The sequence below is a fragment of the Corvus kubaryi genome, unplaced genomic scaffold (genome assembly GCF_017639235.1).
Source record: "Corvus kubaryi isolate FWS band 111438036 unplaced genomic scaffold, C.kubaryi_AGA036_p1.0 37300, whole genome shotgun sequence".
NCBI classification, from domain to species: Eukaryota; Metazoa; Chordata; class Aves; order Passeriformes; family Corvidae; genus Corvus; species Corvus kubaryi.
The window spans coordinates 6,971,969-6,995,729 of record NW_024581093.1 but is presented as its reverse complement, the minus strand read 5'-3'; the positions used below and the strand labels follow the sequence as shown (position 1 = coordinate 6,995,729).

The following is a 23,761-nucleotide window of genomic DNA, read 5'->3' as shown; positions in this document are numbered from 1 at the left end:
TAAGTGAGCTCTTCCAGGCAACACTAGAGCACATCCTTAAGCAATCCTTGGAGGTGATCCTGTCTGCACTGAGAAGTACTGACATTCTGGGTAAACAGTGTAGGAAGTAGTAAAGCCATTGGACAGTATTGCTAAGGTGCACTGTAACAGCTAGTGAGGATGTGCAGCCAGTTGTAACTGACTTTGATGGTAAAAAGCTTAATTTTTAAACTCTGCAGATGTACCTGCTCTTTCTCAGAAAAAGTTAACGATTCCTGTTTAGATGAATATAGACAGCCCTGAGTTATATGGTAACAAACCTGAAAACCTTGCTTTGCTGAAAGCTTGTCTGTTCCTTTTGCTTGCCCCAACTATGTCAATTGGCTTCATAATAAATATTGTGCTTCTGTACTGAGCTCGTCTTGCTTTGATCTTCAGACCAGCATGGCTTCTGAAGCAACTGATATTAAAGGACTGTTTACCTCAAAGGGATCTGTCTTTAAAATGATTGTACTTTACTTTTAAACTCAAAACTTGCAATGCTGATGCTGAAATGAAGAATTACATTCTTTTAGAAGGCAGGAAATAGCAGAGAGCATTGTTGGGAGTATTCTTTCCTCCAGAGCATTGAACATCTGTGTTCAGTGGTGGTTGTACTGAGAACATACTTGTGCCTTGTAGTGCACATTTAAAATTGCTTTATGCAGATTAAGACTATTATGGCATGTTGTATTTGAAGTTTTTTATAAGAGTATGAATTTTGTATGCCACAATTCCATTGGCTGTCTCTTCCTGCTCTACACTCAAAATGTCTCAATCTTGGCATAGTCTCTGTGGGTAAAAAGACTTATTTTTTTTCAGGTCAGGATATTGCCAGCATACTTCCTCCTGCAGCAGACCAGCAATGGGGTACTTTTTAACATACAATTGAATGCTGCAGTCCTATTTTGTGTCCATCTCATCCATTGAATTCTATGTCCTTGCTGTGATGGAGGCTCAGACTAGATGCCTCACAGCGGGACACTGACAAGAAGCAACCTTTCAAGAAACAAAAGCAAAGAATTAAAATTATAAGATGCTACCAAGAGACACTGATGTCCTAATTCTAGAGAGCTAATGGTTGGTTTGTGCACTGAATAAGGAGAATTTATGTCACTTTAGAAAGTTTAAGCTATATTGGGAAGATAATGGGTTATTGCAGTGAGACTGCATTTTTCTCTGTAGATGGTTCAAAACCCTGTTTGTAGTTCTGTCAGGAACATGGTTTTGCTGTTTTTTAGGAGCAGATGTATTGGTAAAATGCACTGTGGTAATTCTATACTTTGTACCTTCCTGTATGCTTCTCACTAAACAGCCCAGCTATGTTGGTGAGGTGGGTCCTCCAGGTCGCAGCTCTTTGGACAGTGTGGAGATGGCATATGCTCGTCAGGTGAGTGAAAGTGAAAAAACTTTGTTAAACACTCTTCTACATGGAGAGAGAGGGGGAAAATAAAGATTTGAGCTTAGTGTAAAAGAAGATATAGTAGGTAGAACATGAAAATATCTGCCTAGAGATAAAATGCAATTGGCAAACACATAAATCTTGCATGATGTTCTTAGAAATATACTCACCTGTTTACTATAGGATATTTTTTGTCAAAAAGAGATCCTGAGCACCATATATGGCTGTAGAAAGTATTTATGCTTGTAAAGTAAACTGAAATTCTAAGTTTTCAAAAGCAGTAATTCTTTTAGGATTTGTCAATGCTTAATTGTATACATATGAAGGCTTTATATTCCCATTTTCTTCATATGTGGATGATCATTTTTCTTGTGTATGTGTGTAGGAAAAATATGCTGAAGTGTTAAGCCTGATGTTTGTCAAATTATATCCTATTTTAATGACATCGCTTGTGAGAAGCTTTAGTGCATCAGCTATGAATTATTATGCCTGGTAACATTAGACTCCCTCGGAAAATTTTCAGGGAAAACTGATAAACCTTTACATAACCAATTTGTTACTTTTGTTATTTGAGATTATCTGTTTACCAGCACTGTTGAGAACAAAATTACAGAAAAGGACTTGATTTTTCAAAATGGAATATGTGAAACGACATAGACAAAATGTTGCCTAATTTGCACACAATTACTGTTATTGTGTGCTTTGGCTCAGTCTGTGCCGAGGCAGAGAGCAGCTTGTGCATCTGTTTTCCTACATCTGCATTCAGTTATGGTAACTGGGAAGAAACGAATGGCAAAAGGTGCACGGTTGTGCTGATAAAGTGTACATTTGATTTAGTGGCTGTTACAAACTAAATTAACAAACTATTATCTACTGTAATATACCCACGGTAAAGGTCTTCCTTAAAGCATAATTGCATCTGTGTTTTGAGGCCATCAGTGTTATTCCGTGCTGGTTTTCTGAATACAGGAAGTCCAATCTCTCTAGCAGTCCTGGCTCTGGGGTAGCTGTGGAGTCACCATGGCCCATGGGCCCTTGTCAGGGTCACGGGCTGTGCACAGACTGCTGCAAAGTGCCCCGGAAATGTGGTGTTTGTGGCCAGCCTTCTGCTGCCAAAACACTTGGTGCAGTCACCATGTGCTCCCACCAAGGGCTCCTGAGAAACTCTGGCTGAGCTCTCCTTATGTCAGCCTGCCTCAGTTCAAGAATAACCAAGTGTCAGCAGTCTGTGTGAGGCTCCTGTGGCTTCAGTGGGGAGTTGGGAGACCTGGAGGTCACGCAGGAGACCTGGAGATCCATGCTGCTTCAGTTTATCAGCAGCCGTGAAGTGTGTTTTAATTACACTGAAGTGATTAATTGTTCTTCGTGGATAGTTCAGACTGTCTCACAGGAACATGGTGACATCCATGGACATGATTTCACTGATGCTGCATTCTCTTTGCAGTCCTGAGCTCTACATCTTGTTTGCACCCTGGGCATGTTGTAGTAGAGCATGCCAAAGGGAGTTAAAGCACAATGGCGTTGTTTTTCTAGCATTGAGAATTATTATTTTTGGACATAGTGGAAGGTCTTTTGACTGAGAGTAGAATAAACAATAGTAGACGAAGCTCAGTTAAGATCAAGAGTTAAAACAGGGAGGTGTGTGTATATGTTGAAGGGCAGGCTCTGAAGGGTCAGATTTCTGTTCATTTGCCTATGTCAGATTTCCCTGAATACTGCCACAAACCAGCAAAATCCTGTTTCTTTCACATCAGCAGGTAGGAGGCTGCCATGCAGGGGAATATCACAGCCATCCACTTGTCAGGTCACTTCTGAATCTTTGTCCTCCAGCAATTAGCTGCAATTAGTCTAACAGGGCATTCAGCACAGTGCTCTGCCATTCGGAACCCCTGAACAGCTGGGCTGCTGCCGGCCTTCAGGCAGGCCTGGGGCTTTGAGGAGTTGTGGAGGCTTGGGTGATGCTGACGCATGTTCCTCTACCATTGGATTGGAAGTGGCTGATGTGGGAGGGAAGCAAAGGGACTTGCTGGGAACACTGTTTTTGAAGCCTGGTTCAGATTTTGCTGCTGTGGCTAGGGAGGGAACAGAGCATAATATGTATTGTTAAACATGCTTACTTTAATTATGTTTTAGATTTATATTTATAATGAGAAGATAGTGAATGGACATCTGCAGCCTAACCTGGTGGACCTTTGTGCTGCTACCGCAGGCCTGGATGATAAGGTACTGCCAGTGAGTTAACATGAGGAGATGTATTTAAGCTGTTTTCAGGCTGTGATTAACAGCATGCTTACGTTGGAGGAAAAAATACTGATATTGCCAAAAAAATTGCATGGCTCCACAGAAAACACAGAGGCAATACCAGAATTTTCTCCAGTACAGCAGGCCTCACCTGCAATGAAGTTGGCCATGGTGAAAATTTCTTAACACAGCGAAAAAGAAACGAACCTGGTGTTCCATCATAAGTGATAAGCTGTTGAGGGAAAAATTGCTTTTAATTTTAAATAGATTCTGTTGTGTTTGGCTTACAAAATGTGGTCTCTTAATGTCCTTTGGAGGTATTTAGTTGTAGGTAAAGGGTCCTCAATCAGACTCTGCTAGAGCTGAAATAGGCTCCCATAGCAAAGCATAAAACCCCTAGGATTGACTTTAAATTAATGATCTGTCTACTTTTTTTTCTATTCCTTTAATTGTGTTGCCTTGATCCACAAATGCACAAACCTTGGAGAAATGTCTGAAGGAGAATACTGCAGGAGGGTCAAGCTATGAAAAAACTTGTGCAAATGGGGAGAGCAAAAAACTGCTCAGAAGCTGAGGGGCAAACGCTTCAATCAGATCTGAATTACAGATGTGTGCATCTTTGCTCTGAACAGCTCTGTTTGTTTTGCAAGGGGCAGCACGGGGAGTTTCAGTGTTCTTACTGCTTTGAAGCACCGAGATCAAAGAGCTGCCCTTGCCCAAGTGAACAGTGTTAGTTCTCAGTATTTTGCTATTTCAGCAGGGACACCCTAGTCCTGTAGACACTGATACGATCTTGCATCCTTGTAAACAAGCAGATCTGGATGGTTTTCAACCTTTATTTGTTACTGAGCCTTTGTCCAAGTGATCAGTGTCCTTTTGATGCTTCTTATCTCAGCTGATCGCACAGCTTTCCAGCAGCAGCCAGAGCCATTGCTTACATGGAAAGCTGATGGTGCTGTGGTATTTATTAAGTGGGAAATGTGAATTAGAAATGAGCAAGAGACTGATTACCAAGTACCCAGCCTAGTTTTGGAAATAGTTGCCAAGTCTTGGGAACAACTGCAGGTACAACATTTATAGCCATCTTCTCCCACAAGAATTATGCAAAAAAGCCTGTGAAATTTGAATTCCGCAGGACAGAAGCAGATTTCCTTCATGACTGTGTCCACTATCTCCGTTACAAATCTATACTGACATTACTCTTGTGTTCTTACGCTTTTCTTAAGCATCAAAACACCATGTAGCTCAAAACAGTGTTGCTTGTTCATCTCTGTACTAATCGCTGAGGCATGGAATGACTTGTTTATAGAACATCTCCGAGATGTGGGCCATGGTGAAACAAATGACCGACGTCACTCTGGTTCCTGCCAGTGATGCTCTGAAAGTCCGGACCAACATGGAGGTGCGCATGGAGTTCGTGAGGCACGCTCTGCACTACCTGGAGGAAAGGTAAGATGGGTGCTCTGGGTACAGCTTAATAGAGTTCCCTAATGATAAGCCAGAATGAGTTTGTACTGCACATAAAGAGTCAGCTACCTTGTGCTGCTCACAGACTTGTCTCTTGCCTGTCTTTTTTACTGTGCAGGGCTTAGAGCAGCCACTTAAATGTAAAACTGTTTTAGTTTAACAGTGTTATAGTTAAAAAGGCTTTGAATCCGTGGGGAGGTTGTTTAGAAGATGCAAAGACTTTTATTCTTTCTTCTATGTTGCTTATAAATATTCTATATATGCATGGTGATATGTGAAGGTTTTTCACTTGTGGAAAGTGATCTATTTCCCTTCTGCAAAAGAATATCCTCTTTTCTATATGCTCCCTTTCTGATTGCTAGCTGCTGTCAGCAGCCTGTGAGGACAGCATGGGGACAAACCTGGTGCAGCGAGTCAAGTTCTGATCATGCTATTTCTACACTGAAAAGTTTTTGGAGAATGTGAAGAAGCTGAAGTTGAGACATGCAGCAGTGATTTTCAGACTGTAGAAAGTGGTTTGCTGTGTGTATTAGCAAGTACCATGGGGACCTAAGCTCCTTGACCGATGAAGTTCTCGGAGAACTGCAAGCTGTGAAGCTGCCCAAAGCCAAATGCCTGTTCACTGCAAACGTGGATATTGCAGTGTCTCTTTTCTAGCAGCTGCAATGTGATACCAGCAGGTTCTTCCAGCCCATGCAAGCAATAACTGCAGGGTAGCATGTGGGCATTTGTTAGGAACATAGAGATGCCATCGGAGCACAGAAAGCGCTGCGCTCTGACGCAGCACTCTGGGAAGAGATGCCTTCAACTCCTGGCACAGCCTCTTCTTGGCCGTGACAGTTGGTTGTCACACCTCATCAGCACTCAGTGTCACCCGGGGGTGGTGGCGGCTGCTGCCTGTGCACAGAGGAACTGACACATCGGAAGGATCTTCTGTTCCCAGCTCCTCGGTCTCAGCAGAGTGCGATGAGCCAGTGACTCTTAGCCTGATTTGCCACATATCCAACTTGCTAAATTTTCACAGTGCCATTAACTGCTAACTGAAGTTAGGAATTAGTTATACGTGGTACTTCCCCAATGCTCCCAGCTGTGGAGATTAGGGCCTCTCAGGCTTGATTTTTTTTTTTTTTTTAATTAAAAGCCTGCCCATACGCTGTGCCTTGCTTCATAGCTTTTCTTTCCTAGTGGGAATTGGCTAATACTGGAGTGTTTCCATGCCTCGCCAGCCCCTCACTCATATATGGAAGAGATGTAATGCCACTCACAGCTGTTCATGCATTAGTTCCTTTGGAACAACTGTGATCTTAAGCCCTGAGGAGCATGCACTTGCCTCAGCCATAATTCTAGTTACCAAGATATCACTCTGATACTTGCTTACACAGTCTTTCAGATTTACAGTCTGATGGTGCACAAGTCTAGCATGTGCTGCAGAGAAAGAAAAAGAACTTAATGTCATTTATTGATGCTGCTTACATAGGTCTTCCTTCAGTGTACAAATTTTTGAGACTCCTGCTTCAAAACATGAGTATTTGTTAAATTGATCTGCCTTGATTTTATGCTTTGATGTGTTATTATAAAAGGTGTTCTTAAAGCTGCCTTTACCAGTTATATTTCTCTAAATTCCCTTTTTCTCTGGGATTTCCTTCTGGTAGGTCCATAGCCCTAGGGCTGATATTTTTCCACAGGGCAGTGAGGAGGGACAAACACTTCTGTGGTATTTAATTGTTCTTTCGTGATAGGATTGAGAGTTAAAGTATTAAGATGGAAAGGCTTTTTGCCAGTTATGTAATTGAGCTTAACTTTGTACTACAAGAATTTAATAAGAGGAACTTCATAATAGAGAGTTGAACTTGGAGTAGTCCAGCACAGACTCAAAACATGGTATTTTCTGAGACTGCTAAATACAAGGATCTTCTTAAATTGACTGAAAATTTGCCTCATTTTGTTGTAATGATAATGTTTGAACATTGAGTTAATTTGCTTTAAATTGGTAATTCTGTCAGATCTGAAAGGCAGTGGATGTTTTTGTGGCAGGTGTATCTCAGTCTGTTCATGTTTGTTTTGCTTGTGTTGTTTTTCAGTTACAAAAATTACACTTTTGTGACAGTGTTTGGGAACTTGCACCAGGCTCAGCTGGGTGGAGTCCCAGGGACCTACCAACTGGTCCGCAGCTTCTTGAACATCAAACTCCCAGCGTCTGTCCCTGGTCTCCAGGTATGTCCAGCCAGCACAGTCAGCGACCGAGCTAAAATGATAACACAAATCTTTTTGCCTCAGTACAGAGGGGAAACCAGTGCAGCCTCCAGTGGCTTTTCTATTGTTTAAGCTGCTTTTAGGGCAGCAGACTCTTACTCCTTCTTTAGAATTTTTCACTAGGAAAATGGGAGATGGCAGACAAAATCACTCCTGAGTTCAGACCTAGTCCCAAAGTATGGTTGGGTGCTCAGTAGCTTGAGTTCTAAATTCTAGAAATTATGGTGTCTTCTGGTGGTCATCTTAGAAATCAACAAGCAAAAATTAAAATGCATTATGAAGGTTCAAAAAGCAGTAACTTAACCTCCCTGATTTGCTTTTTCTCTTTTTTTACATTTATTGTAAGATGGTGAAACCAGTTTTTTAATCATCAAATGTGTAATGAATTCGTCTGAGTGGTAGCCTGAGCCTTTTATTTAGGAATCTGGGTAAAACCCTTCTTACCTGCATGAAGTAGAAAGTGCATAGCTGTGCATCTACAGAATTATCAGATAGGCAATCTGGGTTGAAAAATTAAATCTAAAAGTTAAATAAATAATAAATGATAACATTGGAGAGCACACAGCTAAGTCTAGCTGTCTCTTCCTTACCTGCTGAGATCAGCGATTAGTTTAATATCTTTCTGTTTCAGTAAAAATGTTTTTAATACCTCGATGGCCTAATCCAAATCCATCTGCTGTGGGTGGGGAGGATACTATACGCTGATTCTGGGATTCTCAGAACCTCCCTCCAAACTGAAATCTGGGCAAGCAGAAGAGAACCACACCTTTCATTGCTGAGATGTGCAGAGCTTTCCCAGGACTTAGCCCTCATGACCTCTGGCTTTTGTAACAAACAGAATTTTTTACCAAAATCAGAGTGTGGGTATAAGGGCAGAAATAATGAATAAGGCAAATGATAAAGAGAAATCATTCAAATATGTTGCTTTTATGAAAATATTAGGTATGTCCTACTTTCTTTTCAGGATGGTGAGGTGGAAGGGCATCCTGTGTGGGCGCTGATTTACTACTGCATGCGCTGTGGAGATCTGACTGCAGCCATGCACGTGGTGAAACGGGCACAGCACCAACTGGGAGAGTTCAAAACCTGGTTCCAAGAGTACATGCACAGTAAAGACAGAAGGTAATTGGGAACTAGGAAGGATCTTCGTGATCTACTACTGTGGAGTAGTGAAATAATCAGTGGCTTGGTACAAGAAACTCAGGTCTCTTCTGGTGGTGATTGCTGCCTGATGTTTATATTACCTACCTAAATTACATGTAGAAGTTTGCATATTTAATTTGTGGCTTTGAAGTCAAGAAATCTCAACAGGGAAAGAGTTGTTTGAAAATATTCAAAAATTTACATTTCAAAAATAATACAGTGTGGTGTAGCTTTACTTTTTTACAAAAGGATAAGCCTGGTATAACAGTGGGATATGGCATGTAGTAGATCAGATTTAATCTGCTGTCCCGAGTCCTGTATCTTTTTATTTCCCCCATTGCTTATTTTAGCTGAATTTCCTTTGGGGAACACTTTTTACTACACCTGTTTTCATAAGAATGCTACACAGGAAATGCAAGCAGTGTTTGTTAGAGGCCTTTAGAGGCCTCGCTCTCACATCTTTCTTGTGTTTATTCTCCTCTTCCAGTTTTTGCTGTCCAGCACTAGACAGAGGCCATCGGCCAAACTGCTGCTGATGTGATTGCCAAGTGGTTGAGTTAGTGCACGTACTCTGAACTCTACAGTGGTTTTCTTTTCTATCTTTCCACTTGCAATGAATTAAAAAATAAAAAACAACAAAAACCCAACAAACAAACCAACAAAATATAACTAACCAAGCTAAGAAAATAAGCTGAAAGGATACAAATCCAAGTGCCATTTACCAAGTATTGTATGCCATGGTATTCTTCTATAAATCAACCTGTTTTGTAGAGAGTAGCTAGGAGTCCTCATTATATCAAGGTTGTTGCAGAAACCTCATTGAAGGTTCTGTCACTGTTTTCATTACAAACACTTGTATGAGATACAACATAATTGATTTATTTTGGTTTTGTTACAGCTCTGAAAAAGTGGTCTGCCTACGGATTTGACAAACAATGCCTTAGTCTAGGAGAACACTTGATTAAATTCTGTAAAATTCTCAACAAGAGGTCGCAAGAAAAAAAGAATGACAAAGAACATTATGACAGTGTTTAATAATGATGAAAGTGTCTCTCCTAAAAGATCTCATGGTACAATGACCTGCTCACTTGTTAGTTACTAACACAAAGACTTCCAAAGATGTTGTGAGCTCTCTTTTTCTGAAGTGATGCAATAGCAGTCTCAGACAAAAATAGCTCATCTGCCACAGTATTAATGTACCCCTAAAGAGACTGTCATATGTGTTTTCTTCCCCTGCAGTGAGCATTTGAAGATCATCCTCCATAACATTAATTATGGGTTTAAATTCATGTGTGCAAAATTTTTACCTACAGATATGAACAGGAAGTGCAAGAAATATTGGTTAGTGCTTACTGTTATTATGCCTTTGCTGTGGATATGCACCAATTCACATTGATTTGTATCCAGGTTTCCTCATACAGGGAAAATGGGTTTCATGTCTTTTCCTTCAATCTTTTCTTTTCCTTAGACTGTCTCCTGCCACAGAAAATAAACTGCGTCTTCATTACAGACGAGCTCTGAGAAATAACACTGACCCCTACAAAAGGGCTGTTTATTGTATTATTGGCCGTTGTGACATTACAGACAACCAGAGCGAAGTTGCTGATAAAACAGAAGATTATCTTTGGCTAAAAGTAAGTCTGGTGTTGGGGTTGTGGTGTTTGGTTTTTCTTTTTTTAAGAAGAGTCTAAATGGTACCACATTTCTCCACTGCTTTGCTCCGCTTCCTACTTCTAGATCTGGTGTGTTGCATCAATGCAGTGCATGTGACTTGACCTTGAAGATAGTGTAGGGCTGGGAACCTGAATCCCAGGGCTGTTCTGTTACCCTCTGTACTATCAGGTGTTAGTTTGGGTACAATTGTCTTTGGAACTGTCATGTTCTTCATTCGACGCTGATCTTTGTCAGCTGTTTTTAGAAGTACTATTAGCTTGTTACAGTGAGGATTCCTTGAATTCTCCTTCCTGGGTGGATGGCTGAAATGTCAGTGTTAATTAACCAAAGACAATGGTGTCAATGTCTCTGAAGTCCTTACAGGTTTGGTGAGGGCATGATAGATACTGGTTGGTACCTGTTTCTCCCCTTTATCAGAAAAAGGGTGGTAGAATGATGGATTTGTTAACACTGTATTTGTGGCAAAAAATGCTGCTTGAGAGTATTCAGAGTCCCAGCATCAGAGTTTGCTGCCATGGACAGATATGGAACCCTGGGGTTATATCTGCAGGGATTTCAGCTGTTGCTGCATTAGGCATCTTTGCTTCCCAGCAGTGGATGGAGCTGATGTTGTGACTAGATGCAGTTTCTAGTCAGTTGGTCAAATCCTAGGAGGGGCTCAGATGGAATAAATATCTTCTAAGTGCATTGCTTGTGCAAGGGGAAATACCTGTGCTTCTCTTTTTTGGATGTGTTTTTTAGCTGAACCAGGTGTGTTTTGATGATGGTGGCACGAGCTCCCCACAGGACCGACTAACGTTATCACAGTTCCAGAAGCAGCTGCTGGAAGACTATGGTGAGAAACCACAGAGTGATGTCTTACTTGGGGCTCTGCTTTTCTGCTTAGGACACTTTCCAGTTGTTCTTACACAAACCTCAGACTGCACAAAAACTCTACAGCTCTCCACTAGTGACAGGCATCTTTGGGGCGTCCATGGACAGCCTGCTTCCCCGGAGTCATGGCAGACTTCAGTAAGACATGATGAATGAGTCCCGTGTTTTCCCAGCAATCCAGAGGATTAATACTCATCTGTGAACAACACTGCTGCTGTTTCTCCTTTATCCATTAATTGTGGATTGCTTTCTCTCACATAAATATGCAAAAGTCATTTAGCAGAACTTCCAGCTTTAGGAATACAGAACAGTAAAGCAGTCACTACCTGATGTAGGCATGTATTTCCAAGCTTTTCCTCTGTGTGCATCTGATGTTCATTTTTTCCCTTAAATTAGTATTTCAAGCAAATTTCTGGGTACCCAAGTCACAGTTCCTTCCACTTCAGGATGTTTTAAGAACACCCACAGAATACATTTTCCTGTAGTCTCCCAATCAATTAAAATTAAGTCACTTGGAACTGTCCAAAACATACCGAATTTGATTCTCCACAGCCTTCCAGTTTGTAATATCACTCAGATAAAAATGTGTGGTAAAAAAATATAGTAAGCTACTGTTGGTGTCACTGAGTAGGAAAATCCAGGTTTTTAACATTATTTGTACCACTTGGCATAAGTATAACTGAAGACAAAAAGTTGTGGTCTTTAGAGAATCTGTTGCAGTCAGTCAGAGTTGATGGTTTGTTGTCTGAAAAGAACTTTTCTGAGTAACTGTTTATTCTGTTTCACTTTTTGAATATGTCTTTATGCTGTTATCTTTCCTGATAAATTTGCTGTGGAACAGTTGTAGGTGAGCTGCTGATGTGTAGTTAGGAATTCAGTTTTGCGTACTGTGTTTATTTCGGCTGGCACCTAATAAACAGTAACAATGCACTGTGACAGGAAGCATCCACTGTCAGTCATCTTTGATTGCAAAATCATGAAAATGATGTAAAAATGCTACATGTGTTGTGTTTTCTTTCAGGTGAATCACATTTTGCAGTGAACCAGCCACCTTTCCTCTACTTCCAAGTGTTGTTCTTGACAGCACAGTTTGAAGCTGCAATTGCTTTTCTTTTCCGGACAGAGCGCTTGCGCTGTCACGCTGTTCATGTTGCTTTGGTCCTGTTTGAGTTAAAATTGCTCCTGAAATCATCTGGGCAGAGTGCACAGCTATGTAAGTCCTATTTACTTTACAATAGGGGAACGTTTTCTTAGCTCTCAGAGTACCCTGTAGAAACTGCAGGTTTATGTGGTCGATTGAACAAGTAACATTTATCAGAACAATCTCATAAAAGTTAATTGTTTCAGTTGCACTAGAGCTCTGGATCATGGTCCTGACTAATTTGAGATGAAGATCAGAGTTTTCCTGGCATTCAGTTCTCTGACAGTGTTGTTTCTGACATTGCAGTAAGCCATGAAGCTGGTGACCCTCCTGGTGTCAGACGTCTAAATTTTGTGCGGCTTTTGATGCTTTACACCCGTAAGTTTGAATCAACAGATCCAAGGGAAGCTCTGCAGTACTTTTACTTTCTCAGGTAGGAGCTAATATGTGTCTTTAGATTTTCTCCTAGTTATTACTGCTTCATTATTCTTATCTGGAAAGTTCTCAGAAACAGGAATACCTTCCTCCTTCTCCTTCTTTTATAGGAACGAGAAGGACAGCCAAGGAGAGAATATGTTCTTGCGTTGCGTTAGTGAAATAGTAATTGAAAGCAGAGAGGTATGTTTTGCCTTCCTCGGTTAAACTGAAATTAATTTCTTCATCTTTATTAGTCAGGACAGTCTTATAGTTGCTTACTCTTTCTGCCTGACACACACCTAGATGACAGAATGGCCTTATGTAATCATGTCTTTTTGCCTGTTACTTAGTTACAAATACGTTGGACATCGGTCACTGTTTTTCATTCCATGTCTGCATCTTTGTACTTAATAAATATGTTATGAAATATGTGCAATTCATCTCTCTATTTTTGTTTCCTTTTTTTTCTTACTTTGCATCTATGTGGATATAGTTTGATATGATTCTTGGAAAGCTGGAAAAAGATGGTAGTAGGAAGGTGAGTTCACAATTTATGTTTCTATTTTACATAAAATACAACCTACGTATGATTTCCAAAGTAGTTATGAGTAGTCTTGCTTCTCTTTGTTTTTGACTAGCCAGGTTATTACTGTGTTTGAATACATTCAAGTTTTCCAGGTATGAGATCCTTTTACAAAATAATTTATGACCTGCCCTAACAAAAGGCAGGTCAGGAACTGCAGGGCAAATTATGTCCCTCTAGACGACTGGTATAACTGAAGAAGCAAATGGCATTGGGTAACTTGAGTGAGATCAGAATTTCATCTTCCCGCTAGGAAATGTAGTTTAGTTTAAGTGGGCGTGTGAGAGTGTTCTGTTAACTGAGGTGTGCATGTGAAAACTATCTATGACATCCTCATTCACCTCAGAAGAAATGTATCGCAGCTCTTGAAAGGTCCTTGTAACTAAAGGAGTAAGGGCTGTTGGACCGCAAACATAGCCACAGCTGATCTGACCTTCATATAGGTGAGGACAAGTATTGGATCAAAGTTCAGCCATTTTTAGATGTGATGGACCTTACCGCCACTGTAAAAGCAGTTACCTAAAAGTAAAATGTAAGATTACGCAGTCAGAAGATAAAGGAAACCTTAAGGTTTTACCTGGAAAGAGGAGAGTGCATGCAAATGATGAAAATTTTAGATAATCAATGAAGTTTTTCTGTTTGCTGTGACAACTTTGGAAGATTTCTCTGTAAATCAGACTGCAGAATCATTTACATCTTAATTTTAAGATTGGGGGTCTTGCTGCTGTCAAAAATAGGGGGGGATGTTATTTCTGGCAGGAATTTCTTTTAGATGTCTTTATTTTGTCATTTCAAAAGCAGTGAGATTGCATACAAAAGAGCAAGGTAACTTGATAATCTTTACAAATACTTTGTTGTTTTGTTCTTTTTTTTGGTGAGAAACCAGCAATTTGAAGTTTAAAATAATTTCTTCTAGATGATATAGTCTTATTTTTGTATCCTCAACTACAGTAATTTCCAGATATTCCTGAGTCTTTCACCTCTTTTATTCTACATGTTTATTATTTGTTTTAAAATTCTTGTTGCCCTTTCATTTATCTGTGTGAGATTTCACTCACAACCTGTCATGCCAATATAAACAAACTGCATCCCTGGAGCCCCTGGAATGTAATATGCTGAAGTCTTTTGTGTTTTCTTCTCTGTAATGTGTCATCAGCAATTAACAGATCAAACTCTTGAGTTATTTTATCTGGGTCATTTGGAATGAATTGGAAACCAAGGATATCTCAGTGCTGGCTCCATTTAGGAGAGAGTCCCTCTTGCAAGAGCTCATTCTGTTTTTAATGTCTCACTTTTGCACGTTCCCACGGAAATGTACAGGCCATTCTAATCATAAGCCAACATGTGAAATATTCATTGCCTTGACAGAATATTCTGGAGTGTTTGAGCCTTCTGATTCCTCTTTTCTCTTTTCATTTTTGTCTCACCTCTTTAGCCTGGAGTGATAGACAAGTTTACAAGTGACACAAAATCCATTATTAACAAAGTGGCTTCTGCAGCAGAAAATAAAGGATTGTTTGAAGAAGCTGCAAAACTCTATGACCTTGCAAAGGTATATGTCTAGTGTGCTGCCTTAAGTATGTACTTGGTTCACCTTTTTTCCTTCTAAACATTCTCCCTTGTGATTAGGAGGTTAAATTTCATCTTGGAGATTGAATTGCCGTTATTCAAGGAGCTTAGTTCTGCTGCTGGAAGAACAGAGCCATAGGCTGCATGAAGAGGTGTTTTAGTTAGCAAATCAAGATGGATTGCGCTCCAGGGATTCTGATTTAGGACATTGTTGCTCTTGATCAAGGTGCTCTTTTGAAGAGAGTGCTCCACGCATGATTTAATTCTGTCTAGTGAAATTATTTACCTGGAATGTACTCTTCCAATTTCATAGATGTTGAACTGAAGTCTAAAATAGTTGGGCATTATACTGAGTACTCTTGTTTCCTTTTGAAATAAAAGTGGACACAACCATAACCACTGTTTTAGAGAAAAACTAGGGGGAAATGCTTTTTCTCATGACCCAGCAGCGTAATGTTGCTAATATGATCTTGACTCTTTATGGGAGGGAAGCGGCTCTGGGCTTGCACTAGGCACCACTGCATGAGACTTTTCTGCTTTTTCAGTGAGATTAAACACCAAGTTCCATCATGCTCCTTTTATTTGTGTACCTTTAATGCCAACAGAACCCTGACAAAGTTTTAGAACTGATGAACAAGCTCCTTAGTCCAGTCGTTCCCCAGATCAGCACTCCCCAGTCAAACAAGGAGCGGTTGAAGAACATGGCCCATTCCATTGCTGAGAGGTAAGACTCAGATAAGGGCAGGACTGGGTGATTCACCTCGACCTGACCTGGGACTGAACAGTGCTGTGGGTATTAGTTCCTGACATTGTTTCTGCAGGCTGGACTGAGGCATCCACAGCAGTATAATTAGAAAGACAAAGAAGAGGTCAGAATTTACCCTGTCCTGCTCATGATGGCTTGCAGTACTGAAAACAGAAATCTTCAGGGGCAGGTCAGGTAAATTTGGCAAGAAGTTTTATCTGTAGGTGAATCAGGATTGCCAGCTGGAGATAGTCTGTTAAGGAGCAATAAATACCATGAATTGTATGTTTTATATTATTTTTAGAACAAAATATTGTAACAGTCGCAGAGTCGTTGCGTGCAATTCACTTGTTCAAAATAGTATTAAGAGAGAGCTACAAACCCAGTAATTTTGAGTTGTAACAATAGTTCAGTAGCTGTCTGAAAACTGCTGCTTTAATGAAAGCTAAAAAGGAAGTATTTAAGATGAACTGTGTATGGCTAATGCAAGCACTGGACCTCATTTCCACAGCCTGTTATATTAGCCAAGTACTGTGTGGTGTCCAGAAAAGAAAGGAAGCAACTACAAACAATGTCCCCTGCCATGTCTGTATACTAATTAGGGTATGTGCTTGAGAGACATCAGTGCTCAAGATTCATTAGCAGCTAGAAGTTAGGAATAACCTGATTCTGAAAGGCTGTATTTGCAAAATATGTCCATGATTTTTTAAAATTGTCACCTTTTGGTGCATCTTGTCACAGTGACTGCCAGGGCCAATTCCTGTATTTTGCTAGAGCAAAATGTGGATACCCGTGAGAAATGCCTTACTAGTCTTTATCAACCATTGAGCTGCAGAGAGAATAAAAATAAACCAAGCCCACTTGCTGACACTTTGAAATTGGGAAGACAAATACAGAAATGTATTGATTTCCATCAGAGGCCTTTGCCTTTCTTCTTTTGACAAGTGGCATTTGCCAGTCACTGCTTCTAGTCAGCCTTTCCTTCATTTAGCCAGGCTGGGATCAAGTGAAAATTGGTGCCGTATTGACTTAGTGAGAGACTGATTTGGTGGCAGACATTAAAGAGAATTAAATCTATGGCTTGAGTTAAAGCTTCAGCAAAGGCTGTAATGGGCTTTTTGGGTTTGCTACGTGGTTTGATCTGTCTGAAGGCACTAAGTACTACTGCGGAATAATGCCACTTCACAGCTGCAAACCTCAGTGATTGCAAAGCCAGAGCAGCTCTGACTAGCACATCTTCTTGCCAGTTAAATGTAAGACAGGGCTTTTCCTTGTGTACTGTCCTGATGACAGTGCTGTGGGGATGTAGCATTTCTCCTTTGTGTTCTTGTGATGCAGGGGAGACACCCAACAAGAAGGCCAAGAGGCTATTTGGTTTCTTCATCTGCAGCACCACTCTTGCTGTTAAACCTTGAGGAAGGAGCTTCTTTGTGCCCTCATGCAGTTAGGAGTGAGAGCAGGCAGCCTTCCAGTTCATCCCATAGCCAGTGTAGCTCCCGAGAGCATGCAGGAGCTCTTAATCCATCTTTAAGTCCTAACTTCTTGCCTGAAGCAAGCAGTTGTGCTGGAGGATTGTCTGCTATAAAACAGCGTGTTAAATATGCTGGTACAGAGCTTGCTTGCAGGTCTCTGCTGCCTGGCACTGTTTCCCCATGAATGTGGGAAATGTCAATGTTTTAAAGGAAACAAATGCTGGATTTGATGCAAAACTGGAAGTGATTAACAGTGTTTTTAAAAAGCCACAACCTGTGAAAATTCTGCCTCCTGGTTAAGGAAAGTGAAAGCTGTCCTTTGTTAAATGCCCTCTGTCCTTGAGTTTGATGTCTCCACTTCCAAGGATTGGAAGGGCACAGTTATAAATGGTTGCCATTTCGCACAATAAAATTGTAACACAATTTCTTTCAGGTACAAAGCACAGGGGATAAGTGCAAAGAAATCCATTGACTCCACGTTCTACCTTCTGCTAGACTTAATCACATTTTTTGATGAATATCACGCTGGTCACGTTGACAGGGCCTTTGATGTAAGTTTCAAGATTTCTGTTTGAAGTGTAGCTTTCCTAATGCCCTTGAAAGCCCAGAATGTCTCAAATAACATCACTTTAAAAATTGTATTTAATGAGTTAGAAGGGACTGCAATGTTATAGGAATTTAGAAAGGTGTTTCTTCCCTGTTGTGTGATAAACAGGATGATCTTCCTGGACCTATTTCGTAGATATTGAACAAAATATTCCTGTTGCTCAACAAAGTGAGGAGATAAACCAGTAAATGACAATGAAATTATTTCTCTTGAATGGAAACAGAACCATTTCATTAATACTTCAAAACCACACTTTATTAGTATATGGTACATAGAACACTGATTATCTGTCCTGATTCCTGCTTTACTTTTTGAAGATTATTGAACGCCTGAAGCTTGTACCTCTTAGCCAAGATTGCGTCAAGGAGAGAGTTGCTGCCTTCCGGAATTTCAGTGATGAAGTAAGTCATGTCTTGGGTTTAGCTTCCTAAAGCCTTTTGCTTTGTTAAAAGGATCTTAAAACCTTGTCATCTCATCATTTTTATTCTTTAGCAGAGAAAAAGGGTGAGATTATTTTGATTTCATACAAGTAGACTCTTTGCTTGCAACTTTTTCTCCTTAATGCTGCTCTTTTGAGCGCTAGAATTCCCTACCCAGAAATCCTGCCTCCATTTTGAAGAAGGCATCTGCAGATCTGAGCCTCCCTGAACTTACTGAGTTTGATTAAAGAATTCAGAATATTGAAAACTTTTAACTTGCTGGTGACTTAGTTCTTCCGTGCTCTTAATGCTAACTAAGCATTTGTAGGGTGTTTGTTTCCTTCCCTCTAAATTACAGGAATTAATGGATTTGTGTATTATCAAATGAAGCATAGTGGAAAGCTGTTACTGCTCTTGAACTGTTTTAACTGGAGGGTGACACTTCTTTTTTAGGCAGTGGTTGTGTGTACTTGGGTGCTTTGCGTTTTATCTGACGTGCTGCTATCAAACATGAAGGTGCAGCCATTGGGCATGTCTGTCTCAAAGCTCTGGGTAGTGTTTCTGCTGGATGCAGCAGTCATAGCAGGGGTAACCATTACACATATGACTGTTACAGGAACCTGTATAGTAAGGCTAATGGTTCTGCCAACCTCCTTTTGCTGCATTGTGTCTTTTTCTTTCTCCTCTTTTGTGTAGATCAAACACAATTTATCTGAGGTCCTGCTTGCAACCATGAATATTTTATTCACCAAATATAAGAGGATGAAAGGCACAAGCCCAACCACTCCTGCCAGACCCCAGCGGGTAATGGAAGACAGAGATTCGGTAAGAATATAATCCTCGCTGTCTGACAAGTTTTCCTATATCCTATTCTGCTGGTTTCAAGAGACTGGGCCTCAAGTAACTGTGAATCTCTAATGGTCTTGGTTTTGGCTTGCTCAGTTACTTAGAGTCTTGGACTACTGAGCTTGTCCAGTTACTTAGTCTCAAGGCTAGTCTCTGATGCCTTCAGCTTTGTGTAAAGAAAGGTTGGAGCTGGATGATCTTTAGGGTCCCTTTCAGCCTAAGCCATTCTGAGTCTATGATATTGCTTTAAATGACGTTGAGCTAATGGAGATACTGCACCTATATTCACCTCCTAGCAAGAGAAAACAAGTTTTTGTTTCTTAGTGGAATCTTCGATAGTAAAGCAAATGGGGACAGTGCAGTGTCTCTAGGATGGTTGATGTTGCTGCCTTGACAACGGAGTAGTTGCTTTTCAAGCACCTGATAGCTACTCCTTTCATATGAATAAGTGTCCATTTCTGGTGGGAAGGCCTTCCTTGACTCTTCCCCTTGGCTTGTGTTCTTGGGTGAAACACCAAGATGTTCAAGCACATCCCCTTGGTGAATGCCAGCATTGTTCTGCTGCCTCTGCAGAGGAGTGGGCAGCTTGCAGCAGTGCTTGGTCTGGCTGCTGTTGAAATGCCTGACAACAGCGGGTCTGATTTCACTGCTCGAGCTGGTGCAGAGGCTTTTCCCTAAGCCACTGATGGGAGCCTCCACCTTCAGCAGGCTGCAGAATAGGTGGCATTTCAATGGCACAGCCAGATTTGTGAGCACCCACCTGCCAACATGGGGAGTTGAGCAGAAGGGTTCACAGCTTAACTCCAGTCAGGTCTGGTCTTGTAACTCTTAAGCTAAAGCTGCTGCAGACACTTGGAAACCAAGGCCAAACCATTCATCCTGTCTTAACAGATTAGAAAACAAACATCAACTCCTTTTGAGAGTGAAAACCAACTTGGGCCATAGCCAGCTCTATTCCAGGCTTTAGTCAGCTGCAGAAGTGCCTTTGATCTGTAAATTGTAATATTGGTAAAAGTCTTAGTAGCATTTTTAAATTACATAGAAAAATAAAAGGCTCAGGTGATGGTACAGCTTTTGTCTTTGGGGCACAGCCTGTGAGAGCTACAGGATCCTGCCTTAGAGTGGTGCTTGTATTCTAGACCAGCAGCACTGGAGAAGGATACATGCTGCTTGAACTTCTCCCACCTTAAACTCTGCATGTGTGAAGAAGTCCCAGGCTAACACAATCTGTTACCTGCTGTGTGTCTTCACAAGTTTGGCACTGAGCAAGCAGTGCCTTAGCTCCTTGCTTTCCAAGTGAGCTGTTTATTTTGGTTTTGTGATTTTAGTCTTACGCCTCATGTAGAAGGATTTACCATCTCCATAGGGGTGGAGTGCTGTCAGGTGTCGGCTCAGGATGAATACCATGGGCTGATTGGGGATGGGATTAGCAGCTTTGCTGGCAGAGGTTTATGTGGAAGGAAGCCACCATGATGATATATTATATCCACAGCGTGCTCAGTGTCAACTCCGCTTCATAAATGTGCTCTGCACTCTGGTGCTGTCACAGTTGTGGAGATGAACTGATGATGTACCTTGCTAAAAACCCTTGAAAGTTTTATTTTCCTCAGGCTTCAAGTTTTATTAATCAAGCTTCTGGCCTTGTGATGGGATCTCATGGCAGCAGGGTGTCAGTGATGTTGGGAGCACGGGGTTTCTGAGTCATGGATCTCTGGCTGCCATGTGCGGTACAAGCTGTGCTTAGCCATCAGAGGAGACAAGTGTCCGCTGCATCTGCTGTCAGGGAGGGGATGAGAGATCAGCTATGTGACTGGAGTGTCACAAGGGAGCATAAATCTGCTAATGTAGGATTAGCAAGAGAAAAATTCTACTGTCCTGTAACTCCCATCTGCCTAAAGATTGCATGTGCAAACAAATACCAGACATGAGCATGGAAGGTAGGGTAAGAATGGCTTTAGCATGTGTTCCTCTTTTTTCTTACTCTGAGGAATTTCTTCAAGACTGCAGGAGCAGGGAATCTAGATTGTTTCAGCTGGGAGGAAACTTAGGCAATTTTCATGGTGGGAAGAAATGAAGGCATTACAGGTGAGAGGAGAGAAGTGTTTCTTTAGCAAAATCTCATTCACCTGGACAGAGATGGCAGACATGAGCTTCAGCAGGCTGTGTGTGACAAGAATTTGTCTTCTGAACTTCCCTGGGAGAAGGGCAGCTTTTCCATATTCTCTGGGGGAGCAAATTTATGGGGAAATCAGACCCTTTCAGAAGCTTTAACGATCTCAGCACATTGCCCAGTAGACAATGCAAGTGAAAATTTCCCTTTCTTTGAATAGGTCTTTGAAATCCGTGGCTTTCCTTTAGATCCATCAGAACAGGCAGATTCAGATCCCTCTGATCATCAGAAGAAAAGATAGTTGTTGTTTGTAACTTTGAGGCTTATTCCACATAGCAGGAAACAGTGTCCCCCAGAGAGGAACGCAGAGCTCTTGAATTTGCCCTCTGGTGCCAAGTACTGCTCTGCAACCACCCTGAGCGGGATCCTGCTGCCATGGGCGGGACTTTGGAAGGAACAGCATGGACCTGGCAGCAAGGGCAGGATGGAGAGGAATAGTACTGCTGGAGCCCCCCCTGAACCCAGTAATGCTCTGTGCTAAACATCTCCTGTCTCACTTCAGAGATGGACTGGGCTTTATTTAGAAAAGATCAGGTTTGGGGTCAGAGCTGGCATTTCTGCATTATGTTTATTTCAGAATTAAGTCACCCAAGCTGTGTTTTGAGTATTTTTTCCTTTATGTATATAATTAATTCATTTTGGGAATGAGGGAGTAAAGTCTTGTCCCACTTGGCCTGATCCATTTTGTCAGATTTCAGGCAGAGATTGCAGGGAGCCCAGCCTGCAGTGCTGGAAACCATGGCTGTGGTGACAGCCCTGACCCAGATGCTGTGAGTGCATGACAGCTATGTCATATGCTCCTTGCCCCAGTCAGGGGTGGTGAACTCTCTGGAGCAGCCCAAGGGCGTTATCTTGGCAAAATTAGGTCATGAATGGAATGGAATTATTTTTTTTTTATTATCTATGGTCTTATTTAAAATCACAAGTAACTCGAACATTCATTAAGTAATTACAGCCAATAGAACATCTAGACCTCCAGGCCGCTCTTAACCTCTGCAAACCTCTGTTTGTTCTTCCCAAAGTATTGTTTTGATTTTTAAAAATAGGCCAGCTCTGGTATCATTGCTACTGTAAAGGTAAAGAAAGAGAACAGTAACTCACACTGCTCCTCAGCCCTTCTTAGTCATGCTGAGAGTTTTTGCCTCTTAATACTTTAACTCCAAAGAGTCAGACACTTTGACATGCTTTTTTTTTTCATCCACCAGCTGTTTTGATCTCCACTGCAAAGCAGCAGCCTAGACAAAATTACATGGTCTCACTGTGTAACACATTTGGGAGCAGAATGGGAGACTGAATGGGACAGAATGAGTGATTTCCAGGCCACCTTGTCAAGTTGCCAGTGCATTGGTGGTAGCTGAGGGCTTGAGAGGGAAACTGTCCTGGGAGATGTTAGCAATTAGGTCAGTCTTGGGAAAACTCTCCCAGCTTTTCCATTATCAGCCTCCAAAACTGCTCTGTGGCTGTTGAATAACAGACTGATTTAATATCACCCTGAAAAAGGGGTGGAATTGGCCGAAGAGGGATCAGGGATGGTGTTTTAACAGTTCCCAACCGTGGAATGAGCTTTTCACTTCTCAGTTTCTAAGTTCCTGCTGTCAGTTTTACCATCCATGTGCCAACGGCAACCTAAAAACCTTTGGGTTTCCCTGCAGTCAGTAGGTGAAAGCAAGATTTGAACAGTGGGATCTTCTAGTACAGTAATTTTGAGATGCTTAATATTTAAGTAGAAACATCTGTTAGCAATTAAAGCAGTCTGAACAGTTTTCTACAAAAATTTGGGTTTTCTGTATTCTCCTGACTCCTACCAGTTATCAGAATGATTTTCCTTTTACTTTAATAACAGTTTTAACAAATGAAACAAATTATTCCTGGATTCCTTCATCTGTTCTGTAGTCTTCTGGTGTGCAAGAAGGGGTTTGGTTGCTTTGGGTGAGGTCTGAGTGGGCTTGGTGCCTCTGCTTTCATTGTGTTATTGGCCTGAGGAGCCTTTGAGGAGATTGGTATGTTTTAGGTAATGCTGGAGATCTTCAGGTGTGTGTACAACTCTGATTTGCTTCTACTGCTGCTGCTTTGAGAACATTAGTGCTACATTTCAACAGGATCAACTTTATATTTTGCAAGGTGGGAAAGAATCCTGTTGCCCTGGGAAAGCCCATTTCATGCAGAAAGTACAAGATTGTTGCAGTACAGCAATGCCCCACATTGCTGAAAATGTTTTTTCTTAGTTATTTTCAAATAAATGGGATTATTTTTTAAGCAGAAGAGTAACTTGGCATGCTTTTAATGCTTGGAAAAGGGAATAACTGGATTTTCTTCGAAATGCAGAGACTCATTTTCCAGAGTGCAGCTCTGAGAAATAAAGATTACATGTGCTTGTTTGAAGAGGCAAGTGTTTAATTCACGTCTAACTTCCGTTGTATTTTTTTTTGATACTAAGGTAACTGTACTTTGCTTTTCTGTTTTTTAGCAACTTCAGTCTCAAGCTCGTGCACTGATAATGTTTGCTGGGATGATCCCATACAGAACATCGGGAGACACAAACGCAAGACTGGTGCAAATGGAGATCCTTATGAATTAGCAGAGCAGCTTTGGCTGGGGTTGCAGCAGCCTGTGCCTGTCTTTAGTACGTTCAGAGGGCCCATGGGACCAGTGTCATTTTGTATTCTGTATTTTTGTTGACAGAAATAAATTTCTTTGGTTTTGATATTTGTTTTTGACATT

At 41.1% G+C, this 23,761-nt stretch overlaps 1 protein-coding gene across 7 annotated transcripts in view; it reads left to right on the top strand.

The window, feature by feature from the left end:
- Window positions 1-23,744, top strand: part of NUP93 (nucleoporin 93) — a 79,032-nt gene extending 55,288 nt beyond the window's left edge. For all 7 annotated transcript variants that reach the window (XM_042027393.1, XM_042027395.1, XM_042027394.1 and 4 more), the window contains 17 exons: window positions 1,334-1,408; window positions 3,554-3,643; window positions 4,971-5,110; window positions 7,210-7,342; window positions 8,346-8,503; window positions 9,993-10,158; window positions 10,940-11,033; window positions 12,093-12,284; window positions 12,519-12,645; window positions 12,758-12,830; window positions 13,123-13,167; window positions 14,648-14,764; window positions 15,387-15,505; window positions 17,432-17,549; window positions 17,923-18,006; window positions 18,721-18,849; window positions 23,508-23,744. In XM_042027393.1, the coding sequence (XP_041883327.1) occupies window positions 1,334-1,408; window positions 3,554-3,643; window positions 4,971-5,110; window positions 7,210-7,342; window positions 8,346-8,503; window positions 9,993-10,158; window positions 10,940-11,033; window positions 12,093-12,284; window positions 12,519-12,645; window positions 12,758-12,830; window positions 13,123-13,167; window positions 14,648-14,764; window positions 15,387-15,505; window positions 17,432-17,549; window positions 17,923-18,006; window positions 18,721-18,849; window positions 23,508-23,618 (1,971 nt within the window). In that variant the 3' untranslated portion in view covers window positions 23,619-23,744. The remainder of the gene's footprint in view (window positions 1-1,333; window positions 1,409-3,553; window positions 3,644-4,970; window positions 5,111-7,209; window positions 7,343-8,345; window positions 8,504-9,992; window positions 10,159-10,939; window positions 11,034-12,092; window positions 12,285-12,518; window positions 12,646-12,757; window positions 12,831-13,122; window positions 13,168-14,647; window positions 14,765-15,386; window positions 15,506-17,431; window positions 17,550-17,922; window positions 18,007-18,720; window positions 18,850-23,507) is intronic.
- Window positions 23,745-23,761: the final 17 nt, after the last annotated feature.